Source organism: Drosophila willistoni, unplaced genomic scaffold (genome assembly GCF_018902025.1).
Source record: "Drosophila willistoni isolate 14030-0811.24 unplaced genomic scaffold, UCI_dwil_1.1 Seg143.1, whole genome shotgun sequence".
Lineage (NCBI taxonomy): Eukaryota > Metazoa > Arthropoda > Insecta > Diptera > Drosophilidae > Drosophila > Drosophila willistoni.
Genome location: NW_025814102.1, coordinates 791,339 through 807,817, shown reverse-complemented (window position 1 = coordinate 807,817; position 16,479 = coordinate 791,339). Strand labels below are relative to the sequence as shown.

The following is a 16,479-nucleotide window of genomic DNA, read 5'->3' as shown; positions in this document are numbered from 1 at the left end:
TATTTTGATCTAAATTACATATTTGTGGTATGCAGAGTTCATACTTCTATCTGTAATATTTAACAATAATAAAAACTGTATGTACATATGTACATATATATCAATGCAAATTCTAAAAAAAATGTACCCAATCTCATTAAAAAATGAAGTAAGTAAGTCGTCTCGTCGACTTAGGTATACCATAACCAGTAAAGCAAATATTTCAACTTTATTAAACAAATGCATTTTCACATGCTTCTTACAAGCATATCTTAGTATCTCGCTCACTCAATCATATGAGCACCCTAGCGCCCCCACCAGCCAACGGCCAACTCTAGCCTTTTGGAAAAACGTTTATATGCAAATTTGGTATTTTGCTAGATATTAGTATTAAATTTAAGTGTGCCAAATTTGATTGCATAAGGTAAAAAAATACGGGAGATAATCAAGTTTTTCAAATTACGGGGGCGGAAAAGGGCGTGTCAAAATTTTTATATATACAAAATGTGTGCATTTACTAAGCAAATATACATACCAAATATGGTGTCTCTAGCTAGAATAGTTTTAGAGATAAACGCTTTTTTTGAAATTGCGGGGGCGGAAAGGGGCGTGGCAAAAAAACTTGATCACTCTACATACTACACGAGTCTACATACCAAATTTGGTGGCTCTAGCTCTTACAGTCTCCGAGATCTAGGTGTTCATACGGACAGATGGACAGACAGATGGACAGACAGACGGACGGACAGACGGACGGACAGACGGACATGGCTAGATCGACTCGGTTGTTGATCCTGATCAAGAATATATATACTTTGTGGGGTCGGAGATGCTTCCTTCTGCCTGTTACATACATTTTGGCGACTTTAATATACCATTTCACCCTATGGGTGTATGGTATAAAAACAAGCTTGTCTAAAGATAATATTATTGTATAATTTATCAAAAAACAAACCCACTCAAATGACAAATTGTTCCAAGCCCAAATCTGCAAGTGAAATGCATTTTCTCAAATATTTTCGAAAAGTCAATCAAGTTGCTTATCGAAATTGAATAAGCAAACAAATTTATTCCATCAGATTGTGCAAGTGAAATCTATCAAACTTTTTGAATACAAATTTTTTTTTTCGGCAACGAGCCTACAAGCAAAATTTCAAATTTAGTATTACTTCCAGATTTTTTTCTTCTTTCTCTCTCTCTCTCTCTTTGTCTCTTCAGAATACAAAAACAATTAAAAAATAAAAAAATCGACATATTATTTTCAAGTTATAATTCGAGTTAAGTTTTGCGGTCCTTATCTATTTAGACAATTTGTTTTCCGTTAATAAATTTTATAAATTTAAAGAAGAAAAAATCACTCCTAAGACGACGACGACGACGACGACGAAAAGATGTATAATCTGAATACTCATGACCTGTACGGCCAGTCTAATGAATATTGTCGTCGTTCTGGTAATTTTGAGTTTCAGGTAAGCTCTCAAAAAGATTGGGATCGATTTGATCGGGTGTGACTAACCACTTTCATACAGTTCTCTGGCCCCGAGTCCATACCAAATGCCGTGAAGCGTTATAACAAACAGCGAGCCGCCGAGTTGGCTCAATTGCGTAAGGATCGAGAGCCGTCCAGGCCGACAATGCCGCGATTTTGTAAGGTGCGACGTTCAGGCAATGATGTCCTTAGCATGGTAACCTCCCGAGACTTGGATGTGGAGACACAGCTTTCGTTGGAGCCATCGGCATTACAGGATGATGACGACGACGACGACGACGATGAGGACTACAATGACTATGACGTCTACGGCGAGCACGACAATGTGGCGTTTGTACCACGGGTTGAGCAACACGTTGGTCGTCTTTGTGGTGGGGCCGAAGGTGGCACACGTCAGACCAAATCGAAGAAGTCCAAAAGCAAGTCAAAGTCAAAGTCGAAAAAGTCAATGATCATTGACAAGGCCGACGATGCCTGCCAGCAAATAGAGGCACTTCATCGGGAGGTATGTGCCGAACTTGAATTCATGGAGGAGATCAATCCAATAAAGCCCAAATCACAACGGGCGGCCGGAACATCCAAAGTGAAGCAGTCATCTACAACGACTTCCAGGCGCCGGCCCAAAAAGGAGGTGGAAGTCAGTTTCAAGCCTCTGCCCAAGGCCGAAGATGTGTTGGAACGTTTAAAGATGGTCCTTGGGGCTCAACGTGAACGCCATGAAGAAGTTATCTGTGCTCCAGACATTTCGTGTGCTCCATGTGATACGTGTACTCCTTGTGTGGGCGGCGGCGGTGATAGGGTTTATCCTCAATTGAATTCCATAACGTTTGAAGATTATCCGCAACAACAGCCCAAGTGGGTGGATATAATGCCATCGCCCATGGTATGGACGGCCATTCAGGTGAATGTGTGTGATGTAGAGAATGCCTCTCCCATGTTAGCGGATCAGTTTATGGATCAGCATGGCAGTGCCGAACCGGAGCCGATGACACCCTTCTTTCTCGAAGATGGAGATCTCGAGCATGAGTATGCCAATCGACCGGGTTACATGCGTTATTTGGAACCACGTCCCACTTGTACGAGCAGTGAACAAGATCCGGTCCAAAGTCAATTAGGCCAACTCACAGATCCCACTACTGCTTTAGCATCACCAACAACAACAACAACGACAACCACTACCACAGCATCAGCATCTGGCGACCAAACAGAAAGTGGATTGCTAGCAGTTGTTAAAAAACCTTGTTTCATTGAGCTAGAACAGCGGCCCCATCGGATCAGTCTGTTGCGTAGTCTACAGCCCATGCGATACACTTCCCAGCGATCGGAGGAGACACACGTGCCCACCGAAGAGGACGGAGAGTCCGAGCTGATCGACAATGAAAATGTAATCAAGAAGCAACAACCAAAAGCCAAGATGATGGAGCAGGCCAAGAAGGACAAGTCGATGGAAAGTACGCAGACAAGAGCACAGCAGAAGAGATTGGTTGGCCTACCGCCATCAACGCTCTCAACATCATTACCAGCAAAGCCACAAAAGTCGAACAGACTGAGGACAGAAAGACTCAAGACTGGAGCTTCTTCTCCTAGTCCATCGCCACCCAAATTCACCTCACAGAGGCAGCAGCAAAGTCGTCGGCAATTGAAGAGCAAAGCGAAAGCAACGAAAACGGAAGAACATGCTGCTGAATTGAAAGCACGTCATCTGGGAGGTCGTGATGCTGTTACGGCTTCTCCCTCCATACCAGCGCCACCGTCCCCAACACGAATGTCCGTGTCACCCACTGCCGAGAAGACATCACCGCGCCGGCGTAGGCAACAGCAGCGCTCTCCAGTGGTGTGCACCAGATCCCTGGAGAATCTGAAATTCGAGAAACTTACGATCTACAACAAGATCTCAATGACACAGGAGAAGATTATCAGTTCGTTGGATCAACTGCAGAATAGTTTGCTGCAATTGCATGTGCCGCCCTGCAGTGCCTTGGAGCGCCAGCGAAGGGAACGCAATGCCTTCGAGTTCTGTGTGCGATTTGCTAGGAACTTTCTCTATCCCCTCAAGGGGATGATCGACGATGTGAGATGCACACCGGTCGCCTGTTTCAATAGCGCCAAGTCGAACGAGGCCTGTCAGCGTGTGGTCTGTGTCTATGGCCTGGTACAGCAATCGATCCAAACATTTCAGCGGCAATTGCGCTATTTTCTGCTCGACAAGGTGCCCCAGAAGTTGAGTGCCCTCATTGAGATGATCTACACCATGACCAATGTGTGCCTGGATAAGAGTATCATGGATCGTCAGGATCCTGTTGTCGAATGCCTGCAGCAGCGATGCACCAAATTTCTGACATTCATCGAGGACATGCAGGAGGAGCGCTTCCAATTGGCCCGCGAGACCTATCGACGTCTGAGGAAGCGTGGTCACAAAATGAATCGCCCTCGCTATCATCACTATCATCGCACACAGTCCGAGGTACGCAGCCAGCGTTACGATCTCAAGATGTGTCTGAACGATCTGAAGTTCTATGAGCCGCGTCTAGTGCCCCGCAAAGACACACGTCCCAAGCCCCTTTTGCGTGTACGCAAAATGAAGGGTCACAGCACTGCAGGTCCATTGGCTGCCAATGCTGCCACTAAAGTCCAGTCCGATACCGAAATACCGCCGGCCATTGATCAACTGGTGAAGACCCAAATCGAGAATATACACTGCCGCGGCGATGCCAGTAGCACCATGAGCTTCGATCGCCCATCGGCCAGCTGTAGTCGCAAATGCCGCGAGAAGACCGAAAGTCAGAAGCATAAAATGGAAAACAAATTGCATGAGGCTCTATTCGAGGCACTACAACATGTTTCCAAGAACCAAGTGCAGCAAGTTCTCGATCCTCTAATGCGTTCCCTGGGAGCCATGCTACAAAAACAACAGGTAACAAAACATATCAAAATACATAAGTCTATAATGCCAACTGGCTTCTTCTATCTACTTAGGCACAACCAGGCAAGGACTAAAACTAAGAATTAAAAAAAACTGAAAAAATATGATCAAAATTAAGCAATTCACTTTTGCCGTTTGGACTTGGTTTTTGGCAATGAAAAAAAAATGGAAAAATTAATCAAATTCCGATTGAAGCATTTGTGAATTTATTAATACAAAAAAAAAAAAACAATAAAATATGTACTTACCACTAAAATGAGATAAGTTTTGAAAAATTCTGGGTTGAAATTTGGATTTTTGCTACTTGTGAATCAAGATTCAGTTTTAATATATTTTCAATTTAATAACATGCTTTGCGCAGTATATAAAAAAAATTAGCACAAACAATATAAGAAAGAGAGAAAGACCGAGTAAGAGAAGGAAATATATATAGGTATATATATCATATGATCGTAAGATAGCGGATATACATACATAGGCGAAAATACAACAGTGAAATAAGGAAAATTAGCCCCTTAAGGTATGCAATAGGCTGGAAAAGTGTATATTATTTGCAACTTTTAGTATGTCACTTAAAAATTAAAAAATTAAACTTGGACTGTTTATTGCATACTTTTAGGAGCAAATATCCACCGCCTAAATCCGCCTTTGATAGGATCTTGTACACATTTATGAGATAGACAACATTTCGTTTTTTTTTCATTTTCGTGTGTTGATAATGGACTATTAAATATTTAAGTTACATTTGTTTAAAAAAATATTTGCTCAAACACACACATTCAAGTGAATGAATGGCCTTTCGGTAGTGTTTGGGTTTCCATTTTGTTTGATTTTGTTAGCTTTGACTTTCGATTTTTTTTGTTCAACAATAATTGCGTTACTACAAAATACCATAATATTAATAATAATAATGATAATAATAATAATTAGGTATATATATATATATATATATATATATATATATATATATATGTAGATAATATACATTAGATATATGTCCGTATGCCCATTATTATTTGCCTAAGAGACGATCCTAACCCGAACAGGCAGTGCACAATGGTTTGTTATCCTCCACGGCGAACGTGCTGGCCGTAATGGCCGTGGCGCATTTCTGGAATCAATTGAACATTTGGGATTAGCACTTAATTGGAGCTGGGTCCAAGTACATACCTTGCACTTAAAGCACTCCCGATGCCATTTGGCATTTAGAGCCACAATTGCATTCTCCGTTATGGGCAGTGCGCAGCCGGCGCAACGAGCCGCAAAAAGTTGCTCAAAGTCCACGCGACAATATGGTTTGCCATCGCGTTCGTAGAACGAGGTGCCCACCAGGGGTTTCTTGCATGGTCCGCCACACACGAAGCATTCCTCGTGCCAACTTTGATCCATGGCCTTAATTGTTCGCTGCAAATACAATGGAAAAAAATGGGAAAAAAATCTCAATTAACAAGTTTAATAGCATACTTTTCAGCTGCCTTGACAAATTTAGTTTTCTCGTAATCAAAAGCAAAGCCAAACAAAAGGCGGCTATCACATGAGCTAACAATTGTCAATAGAGTAAAAACATTCATTATTTTGTCTTGTTCTAGAATATTCAGATTTAAAAGACTTCTAAATGATTTGGTCTATTGCATAAGGAAACTGATAAATTATAGTCTTCTTTTAAGCTAAATTCGTGGTAAGTTTTTAAAATAACAATCTCAGTATTCAATTTAAAGGAAAATTCAACCCGTACAGTGCGTTATGGGCAGTCAAAAAACTTACCTCTTGAAAACTATAAAGAACTATGAGAATGTGTCCAGGCTAAAAGAAAACCCTCACTGGAGACAATTTGTTTACTACATAATCACTTAAAAGGTCTAGTTATCAAAAAGATCTAATTAACTTTATATATTAGGAGATAGATATGTGATAGATTTCGCCCATTTCACATCTTTGAATCTAGGAAATTCGATATTTGCATAAACTACAATTTAAAAACTACAGTATTGAAATTTCGTAGGCACATTAATACGACTAAAAATAAATTTCGCTTAAGACTAACAAAAATATCCTGTTTGCATACTTTTGGGCATTGTCATCAACTGTTCAAGCAAATTTATAAGAAATAATTTAATATTATCGTATACAATTAGATAATAGAATATTTAAAATTTAAATAGATTTATTTGTAGCTCACTGAAAATCTTGGATCTTTGATTAAGAAAGCCGCAAAAATTAAAAAAATTGAGTTACAAATTTAGTCAAGTTAGTCAAGGACGAACGGGGACGAGATGAGAGAGGACATAGCTACAAAGAAGGATTAGCTAATGTCACGAGACTTGCGTTTTTAGGGCTTTTTATTATTCTTTCGAATAGTGAGAAAAATAGCTGCAAAAATATTTTCGATCTCTAAAAGGTTAGTCATTTTAATTGAAAAATTCGGAAAAACTCTTAACTTCGCGAATTTTGTACGATTTTTGCAATTAAAATCTTTATTTAACGCTTTTAGATTTAACTCAATGTTAATTTTCAAGTTTTAATTAGTAATCTTTGCAAGCGGGACAAACAATGTTAAAGAATAGCAAAGTATTCCATCTAAATAAAATATAACTTTTTGAAATCGATTAAAAATTGGCCAAAATACAGTCTTAGCTTTTGCTCACCTATTTTGGGTGGAAACACCAATGATTTCTGATTTAAAAATATCTCAAATATTTACAAAAAACAGGATTTTACGCCTCATAAATTAAATTTCTGACCATAGTGCAATGCTCCAAAATAGTTAGGTTCGTATTAATCGATTGAAATCTTTCCTTAGCTTTCAATTCCAAAAGTAAAGCATACATATGAAATGTTTTTATTATTATTATTATTAAAGTTTACGATATAGTTATAAACTATCAACCAAACTATATTTTTACAAGCACTGGCAACTAAGGCCTTCAGCTTAGACGAAAACTACATTCATACACTACATAGTTTGGGATTCGAACCCGGATCCTCGTTGTTCAGTTGACTAAATGACTGGGCCACTTAGACAACTCATCTACCGAGAACTGCACATATGAAATGTAAATGTCCAAAAATCTATGAAAATTACTGGCAACCCAAAAGTGAACAATTTTAAGCTTCAGCTAAAACTGGTTTTTAGCCGGCTTGAGGTCTAAAAATCCTACTAATTTATAAGATTTTAAATCAAAGGTAGGACATGTAGTTTAAATTGAAGATATATTAAGGCCATTACAACTCTGGAAGTCTGCTGATAATAGCTGATAACTTGGCGGTTCTTAAAGTTGCTATACAGACAATCTGTTCACCTTTATGTGCTGCTTGAAAAAGGTATTAATGGCATACCAAGGATTTAGTTAGATTCTGCCTAAGGCCTTGATAGAAGGAAATGTAAAACCAAAACCTTCCCCTTCTTGGCGCACAGGGCTCTTCCTCTCCCTCAAGAAGCCGAAAAAATGCTCCAAAAAACATTTCTTATTTGAAGAAGTCAAAGACAAAATACTAAATTATTTACACTTAACTATTACACCTCCTGAAATAGAGAATAAATGGTTTGTTACGTTCACTTTAATCTCGATACTACAAACAAGTACTTATAGACACGTATTTATTATGGATTTCAACAAAACGATGAGACGACAATCGCTGTGACTGGCCAAGAAATTGTTTTTATTTGGTCGAGTATATTTTAGACCTGCATCAACCTACATATTCGAAAGCATCTGTTGCTATTAAGTTACCTTAAAATAATTGAAATGAAATATATAATTGCCAACAATATTTGTTTAGTTTTTCTATTTTTTTCTAGTTTCCAAGAAATGCATTGCAGTGTTAGCTATTTCCTCAATCAAAATGATGATAAATACTTGAGTGAGATGCACTTATATTATATTTACTATATATGTAGATAGTACATATATAGATAGTATCTATATATGTATGTGTGCACATGCCTTGATGTACATACATTACAAGGCATTATAGCGTATCAAGACAAATGTTGACAATATTAATTACATTGGAGCTCATAAAGTGCCAAAGTTTATGACAAACAGACGACAATTGCCCATGGCGATGACTATGACTATGACGTTGACTATATCTATGACGATGTGGATGTTGATGTTGAGGAACTACGTCTTATCAAAATAAAATATGATGATATTCATTTACTAACCTCTAGGATGGGCTGTTTGCAACCGAAACAGGTGCCCGAATAGTTTTGCACAAAGCAATCGGAGCATACCGGTTCACCGTTTTGTATATTGAATGTTGAATCGGTAATTGGCTTTTGGCAATCTTTGCAGACAAAATGCTCCGGATGCCAAGTCTTGCCCAAAGCCGTGATGATGCGTTGCTGGATGACCTCATTGCACTTGTGACACACCGAAGCTGGCTCAGACTGTTGAGGAAAACAACAAAACAAAAGAAAGTATGTAGAATTATATATTAAAACTTAGAGCTGGGAAGTAAAAAACCGCAGAGAGAAAAAAAAGTCGAAGATTCTAAATGAGTGACAAACGATCAAGAGTTTACGTAATCCAATCCAAATGACATAAACCGCAAGCAAACTCAAATAAAACCAAGTAAGAATTATCACACAAGTAATAGAAATATATATAAATATAAATGGGTACATAATACATATATGTATGTATGTCTGGATTTGTACTGATGATGCGCCTCATTTCAATCATTTATAAAATTCATATTATACAACAAGTAATGACCCAAGTGAAATGAAATTATGGCTATAAAACTTTGAGCTTAAAACATATGTAGCTACATGCACATAAATACATATACATATATACCTATATAGGAATATGTTTGTATGGGTTAGTTTGTTCATAAACTTTTCTCTGTGTCTCAGGTTATTGAACTTTGATAGAATCTCAAATTTCAAAATCGAAAACAATACAAAACATTCAAGTCTGGCTTAAGCTTAAGATAAATTGATATTTGTCACTAAAGATTCATTATGAATGATCTAGCCAAGTTTCAAACCCAAGAGCAGAAAGAGCCCGCAGAGGGTGCTAGCTGAAGAGAGACTGAATTTTGGTCCTATTTTTACTGATAACACCGGCCAATACATTGAACAAAACTAAAACTCATAAAAATTCATCGAAAACAAACATGTGAAAAATGGAAATAAAGTTAAATGGCAGCAGATCGTAAATTTTGCCAATTTGCACGCTCACTTGCAGCTCCACACCCCGCTCCGCCCCTCCCCCGATCCGAAATGACCACATTTCTATCAGTTGGCAACTACCATCTTTCCATGACCTCCCTCTCTTTTTTTTGTTTGGCTGCAATATATGTGGGTGGGTGGCTGAATGGGTGGGTGATCGGTTGATTGGCGTATGGGGTTAGCCTGGTGGAAGCATGGTGGTGGTGGTGGTGGTGGTGCTAGTGGTGCTGCTGTTATATGAGTGGGCGAGTTCTTGACTTTGTTTTATTTACATTTTGCCGAAAAATTACAATTTGTTCAAATTAAACGCACATTAAATTTATTTCGGGCCACTTTTCGGGCTGCTTCTTGCTCTTGGTTTTCTTTTTGTTTTTGTGTTTTTGTTTGCTTCTTTGCTTATATTCAAGTTTTGTGCGCCAGATGTACATACGTACATATGTACACACAAATATGGAAACAACTATAACTACAACAAATTTTTGCATAGAACGAAGACGCGACGTCTCACTTAGATCATCGCTAGAGTTAGAATTGAATTAAACAAACACGCACCGGGAGAGTAAGAGAAGGAGAACTAAAGATACAATGAGAAAGAGAAGTGCCAAGTCAATAAAGGCGGAAGGCGGAAGGCAGAAGGTGAAAGGTGCCAGGCAGGTGGGGACCATGCCAAGGGTTACAGTTTGGTTCTCTCTTCTTTTTACTAATCGCACTGCCTCTCTTTGGCAGCACAAACGACAGCAGTAAGAAATTAAAGCAATTAAAAACACAAAAAAAAAAAAAACGAAAATTAAGAAAATGTTTAGCACTTAATGGGAAACAAACAAACAAAAAAAGAAACAAACAATTTTGAATCGACAACGAATATTGTATACTCTAGCAAATTGCCTAAGAAATACACTTTTCACAAGGAAAAACTATCCTAAAAATGGAAATAATTAACAAATATTTATATAGGGTACAGAGAAATGAAATCGTTTAAATTATCCAAATTATCCAAATCTATTGCTACCTTTGATTTAGCTTTAAAGTCTTCTTGGTCAAAAACTATAACAATTATCATCAGATTAGTATATACAATGAAAATGGAAATGAAATCGGAATTAGAAATAAAGAAGTTTTTCCAAATTAAAGATAGATTTCTAAAGTGATTGATATGAAATGCTGTAGCATTGCCCCTTTAAGTATGCAATAAGCTAAATAAGTATTCATTATTTGCATGCAAAATAATGACTTTTCCTATGCCAAAAAACTTTAAAATTATCTACATGCAATTTTTGCTTGATTTTATTTATATCCACAGAATATTTAAAAACTTCTTTATATGTTTGAAAAAGCGAATTTTAGGACTTGTGTCTATTGCATACATTTAGGAGCAAATTTCCCTTGGGTTGCCCCCTCTAGAGCCGCCTATGAACATATGTTCCGGTTTGTTTGGTTTTTGTTTTTTGTTTTGGTTTTTGTTCACGCTTTAATTTGCTAACAAAAAATCTCGAATAACAAACCTTGCCACGGTTTTTTCCCCCCTTCTATATATACCTATATACCTGCCTGGACTGCAGCTGTTTATACCCATAAATACATATATATATATATATATGTATATATATATAATATAAGTAGATGCATGTATTGGGCAAATTGTTAAATGTTGACTTGCATTTCTTATCAGTTAATTGCATAGAAACAGAAACTACAACAATAAAAAGGTCATACGAAATTTGCAAAAATACTATACTATATACCCATATATATATATATATATATATATATAGATGAATACCATTTGAATTGGAGCAACAATAATGGAAAACAAATTGATTTTGTTTCGTCTTCTCCCTTTTGTTTTTTTGTTTTTTTTTTGCATTTGCGATAATTAAAATATTGAGTGCATGATTCATTAGGAATCTGTGTGAAGAGTGTAAAACTGGGGGATGGTGGGAGGGGCGGTTAGGGTAGAAAAGCAAAAAGTGTGAATCAATCAAAGGTTGTCAATCAATACGAATTAATAATTTGTTGTTATATCCATGCCAGGGAAACAAAAAAAATAAATAAATAAATAGAAAAGCAAATTAAAAATTCAATGTTCCACAGTGCGTATGATCAATGTGATTTTTTTTTTTAAGGGAATTTGTGAAAAGTTTTGAGAAAATGTTTGGACTATTTTACACTCTGAAATGCGAAAATAATTGAGTCAGTTTATTATGGTTTTTTGCTTATCCCCTTATATTATATATTTAGTTCTTGGTGATCTCATAGGGAAACCAGTTTTAATCTCATCTAAATTGAAATATTGATTCAACAATTTATCACTCGAAAAAGTGCAACAAATGTGAGAGGACGATAGAGAAATAGAGAGAGAAAGAGAAAACCTCTATACGAATATTATAATCAATTTAGATATTTTTAGCAACCTTCTCTTTTTTTTTTTGCCCCTCTAATCTTTTGAAACGTCAAATGTGAGTAATAAAATATCAAACACCAAATTCGATCACCTGTAGCGTAATTACCATAAATATGTAGCTTTGAAATCGCATTGAATCTTTTGCATAAATCAGTCAACATTTCTGTAATCTTAGTCTTTTGAAAAGCCATAAGCACAAAACAATAGTTTGCATAACAACAAAGCAAATGAAAAATAATTTACAAGACACTAACTAATGTTATGCCCAGGGAAATGGTATATTGAAGTTGAAGATTATGATCATATTGACTACAATATTTGTGATCAGCATCAATAGTCAAGTATATACATATCCATGTCTGTCTGTCTGTCCTTGTGATCTCAAAAATTATAAGAGCTATAGTTAAGAAATTTGGTATTCGGACTCGTTTAAGAGTTTCTTTGCAAAATAAAATTTGTATTAAATTATGATTTTGCTTTTTTCTAGTATTTAAATGAAATTTGGCAAACAAATTTGCGTTATTGAGAGAGTCTTCTTGGTTGGAAGTCTGTTTTAGAGATCCTTTTAAAAAAAAGTATCATTTTTAAACGAAAAAAGTTATCAAAATTATGTTTTCTGTTTAATGAGCCTCAAAAAAAGGAAATGCATGTGACGGCAAGAAAAACTTAAGGCAGGATCGTCCGAAATTAAAGTTTATCGTGGCATGAGAATCAACATATATGTAACTCTGGTCCTGGCCACATTTCGAATTTTGTGTTTTTTTATTTAGATTGAAATTGTTGGAGTTTAAAAATGTTTAAAAAAATTGTTATAAACCATTTTTTATACCCTTGCAAAAAGGGTATATTAATTTTGGTTAGAAGTGTGCTACGCATAGAAGGAAGCATCTCCGACTACATAAAGTATATATATTCTTGATCAGCATGACGAGACGAGGTCATATAGCCATGTCCGTCCGTCCGTCTGGATCAACGCAAACTCCTAGACCATTAGAGCTAAAGAGTTAAAATTTTGTATGTAAGTTTGTACATACTGCAGGGGTTGTATATCTCGGACTCAGCCGGATCGGATCACTATATCATATAGCTCCCATAGGACCGATCGGTCGAAAACAGTGACTTTTGTCAGTAACTTCGTTACTTTTGAAGCAATTGTCATAAAAATTTGTATTTCTCAATTTAGCATAACTATTAATGTCTGTGCAACGTTTTATTAAGATCGGGTAACTATATCATATAGGTTCCATAGGAACAATCGGTGGTGAACAGTGACTTTGATCAATAACTTCTTTATTTCCTAAGCCGTTCTTTCGCAAACATTAGACCTTGCAAGGGTATACAAACTTTGACGCGGTCAAAGTTAGCCCCGGCCCTCTGGTTTCTTTTGTAGTTTAATGTCAAAAGAATTAGTATTTAAGAATCCTAAAATTCTGAATGCGGTCAGGACTAGAGTGGTGGAAATTATGAGTCGATTGCACTTTGTTTTACTGATAACCTTTCAGAATTACCAACTGTAAGTTTGTCGCCTGTTCAAAAATCGTGTTTTCGAGATAAACGCTTTTAAAATTTGAAAGTTTGCTTTACTTGATAAAAACATTACCTCACAAAGAATGTCATATCTCCTTAAATATTTTGAACTTCAATATTTTCAGTAATCCAAAAAAAAATAAAAGCTAAAAACAAAAATTGAAAATAAAATATCCCCAAACAAGATAACCCCTTGTATTAGCTTATTGGCATTTCATAAAAATCATATTAAAACCAGCCAAGTACGTGGTTATAAACGGATATCAAGTAAGAATAAAGTAGTTTTAAGTGCTTGTTTTAATTAGTGCTAAAATTATCTTGACGACCAAGTACAAACTATACGAGTAATAATATACATAGTACATACTAAATTGCTAATTCCATTTCTAATAAATTTTCCAAACTTTCGTTTGAGCAGGCACTGTTTTAACGCCAAAACCAGTTGGGAATCACAATAAGAATTACAACGACAAAGTTTACTTTGGGAGTTATCACTGTGCATAATTTGAAATTGATTACGAAAACATGACTTTAGAATTTAAGCACTAAATTTTTTAATCATTTTATATATAAACCAAATATTACAATTTATAAACTGAATTTTGTTTTTGTAATATGTATTCTCATTCTAAGCTGACGGCATTCGCAAAAAAAAAAAAGAATAACAATAAAAAGAAAATGGTTAATAATTTAATGAGAACAATAACAAATTTTTTGTTCAATCATTTGTTGTTTCGCATTTTATCAGGCAGATGATTTATATTGTGCTCATTTTATTAATCAGACTTAGTTTTGGGGGGAAAACCAGTTGAGGGCTTGAAGGTCCTTTGGGGGCTGACGAGGGGGCTAAGATTTAAACTGATGGATTTGGTGTAAAAATGATGTCAGAGTTTGGACTTTTATTTGCTTCTTGTAGTTTTTTTTTTATATATGGTTGTCCTCCACTCATCTCAACTGAATGAACGAATGAATGAATTGAGGGAGTGAATGAATGAGTGAATGAATTAATGAAAGTTGAGAGACTTTTGAGAGTTGCCCACACAAATTCGAAATTAAAAATTGAAATTGGAAATTCAGGGAGGTGGGAGGGAGAGCAGCAAACACTTGGCAAACTCTTCAAATTGTTTTTGGTTTTTTTGTTGTTGTTGTTTAGTATGGCAATTAACATAAATACTAATAAGGCAAACCAAAGTCATTTGTGCGTGAGGTTTTTTTTTTGTTTTTTGTATTTTTTGTGTGTTTTTTTTTATACTTTTTGGGTAGGCAGCTCATAAAAACGGCGTTAGATGACAGTTTGTTTGGTTGGTTTAGTTTGTAACACTCTAAAAATTCCACGCACACTCGTCTGTTATGAATCTTGCACATGGTTGGTGTTTAGACACTTTGGAAACAAAACAGAGGAACCGAAAAGAAGAAAAAAAAGGCAGCATATTGAAAAATGAAATGAAATGAGCAATAAAAGCGTTTTTGGGGAAGGCGGCGGCTGGCCAATGCGGCGTATGAGCAATACACAATCGCAACCTGTTTGCCTACGCCCACAACGAATCATAACTATACGACGATCCGATCGGATCGGATATTTTCTGCTGGCGAGGGGGTGAGGGGGACTAGCGGCTCCAGCTGGGGGGCACCAGAGCAGCCAACAAGGCGACGACCCGCCAGCTAGCCGGTTGGAAAGCATTTGAATTGGGTTTGAAATTTAATGTTCCTTTTTTTTTTACATTTTGTTTCCTTCTTTTCAAGCCCCTTCTCCTCCTTAAAATCTCTTTTTAATTTTTTTGTCTTTGACTTTTTTTTTTCAACTGTGATTTATGTTTTTAGTTGTATTTCATTTATTTACTTACCATTTTGTTGGTGTCGCTTTTGTTTTAGTGTTGAAATTTATACTTTAAACAGCAAACCACGCCAAACCAAACCAAACCAAAGAAAACAACAAAAAAAAAAGAAAAACAACAAAACAAAGTGATATATATTTATAGGTAATGTAATATATTATTTTCATCGGTATCCATTAATCACCCAAACGAAAACATTAACAAAATTAACAGAGAGAGAGAGAGAGAGTGAGAGAGACAACAAGAGAGGGGAAGACAAGAAAATTGAAAAGAAATTCTACAATCACTTGAAACAAGTTTTCGACAAAATTATTTATAAACATTCAACAGAATGATGTATATACGGTAAAGTGCTTAAGTACACCTCGATCTTTGATTTTTTATTTGGATCATAAATGATTTTTATTTCACTGGAAGCTATTTAGCTATAAAAGATAACATATACAAAGTGCCGAAAATTTGCCCTAACTTTCTGTTTAACTCTTATTTTACTTTGTGTTCTATATACAAGAACTATCATATTATTAGAAAGAATAAATAATGACTATGTATGTGAGGCTGTTCTATCTATAATGAGGTTTTGAAATATAGAATAATGGCTTTAAAAAAGATCAAATTGAATGGCATAATCCCATCTTAACTTGTTCTAAACAAGAGTTATCTAAATTAATCAGCAAGAACAGAACATTTAACTAACTTCTTAAGCACATCTGGTTTTAAAGTCTAGTCATTGAAATATTTAAACTTTCTTTTAATTCCTTCAACGATTGAGTTTCATTTCGAAATTATGTATTTTGACATTTATATGAAATGATGTTTCATGTTTTGCCCTGGAAAAATCTCTCAGAAATTGTTTTCTCGTTTTCTATTAATGGATTAATTAACAATAATTTTCTCAGAAAATAATCATTTCTTATTTTTCATTTCTTTTTGTATAGTTTTGATTTTTGTTTTTTTTTTCGTTCCATCCAATTTATTTGTTGTTGGTATAAATTTCGGTTAATAAACGGGCAAAAAAAGAACACAAAATAACAAAACAGAAAAAACAAGAGGAGACCACTAACCGATAGAAGCCGCGAATCGCGAACCACAGAGAGAGAAATAGGGAGAGAGAGGAAACAAAAAAATCGACGAACTGAACCG

At 35.9% G+C, this 16,479-nt stretch overlaps 2 protein-coding genes across 2 annotated transcripts; one reads left to right on the top strand and one right to left on the bottom strand.

Annotated features, from left to right (window-relative positions):
* Positions 1 to 1,201: 1,201 nt before the first annotated feature.
* Positions 1,202 to 4,474, top strand: LOC6649058. The gene is made up of 3 exons (XM_023179515.2): positions 1,202 to 1,448; positions 1,509 to 4,382; positions 4,445 to 4,474. Exons 1-3 carry the CDS (start codon positions 1,371 to 1,373, stop codon positions 4,463 to 4,465), a joined length of 2,973 nt encoding a protein of 990 aa, XP_023035283.1. The 5' UTR covers positions 1,202 to 1,370; the 3' UTR covers positions 4,466 to 4,474.
* A 199-nt stretch (positions 4,475 to 4,673) lies between these two features.
* On the bottom strand, positions 4,674 to 16,463 carry LOC6649057 (transforming growth factor beta-1-induced transcript 1 protein). The gene is made up of 5 exons (XM_002070875.4): positions 16,401 to 16,463; positions 15,346 to 15,387; positions 8,560 to 8,784; positions 5,562 to 5,795; positions 4,674 to 5,502 (listed from the first exon to the last, which is right to left on the bottom strand). The coding sequence occupies exons 2-5, from the start codon at positions 15,346 to 15,348 to the stop codon at positions 5,425 to 5,427; spliced, it is 540 nt and encodes a 179-aa protein (XP_002070911.2). The 5' UTR covers positions 15,349 to 15,387; positions 16,401 to 16,463; the 3' UTR covers positions 4,674 to 5,424.
* Positions 16,464 to 16,479: the final 16 nt, after the last annotated feature.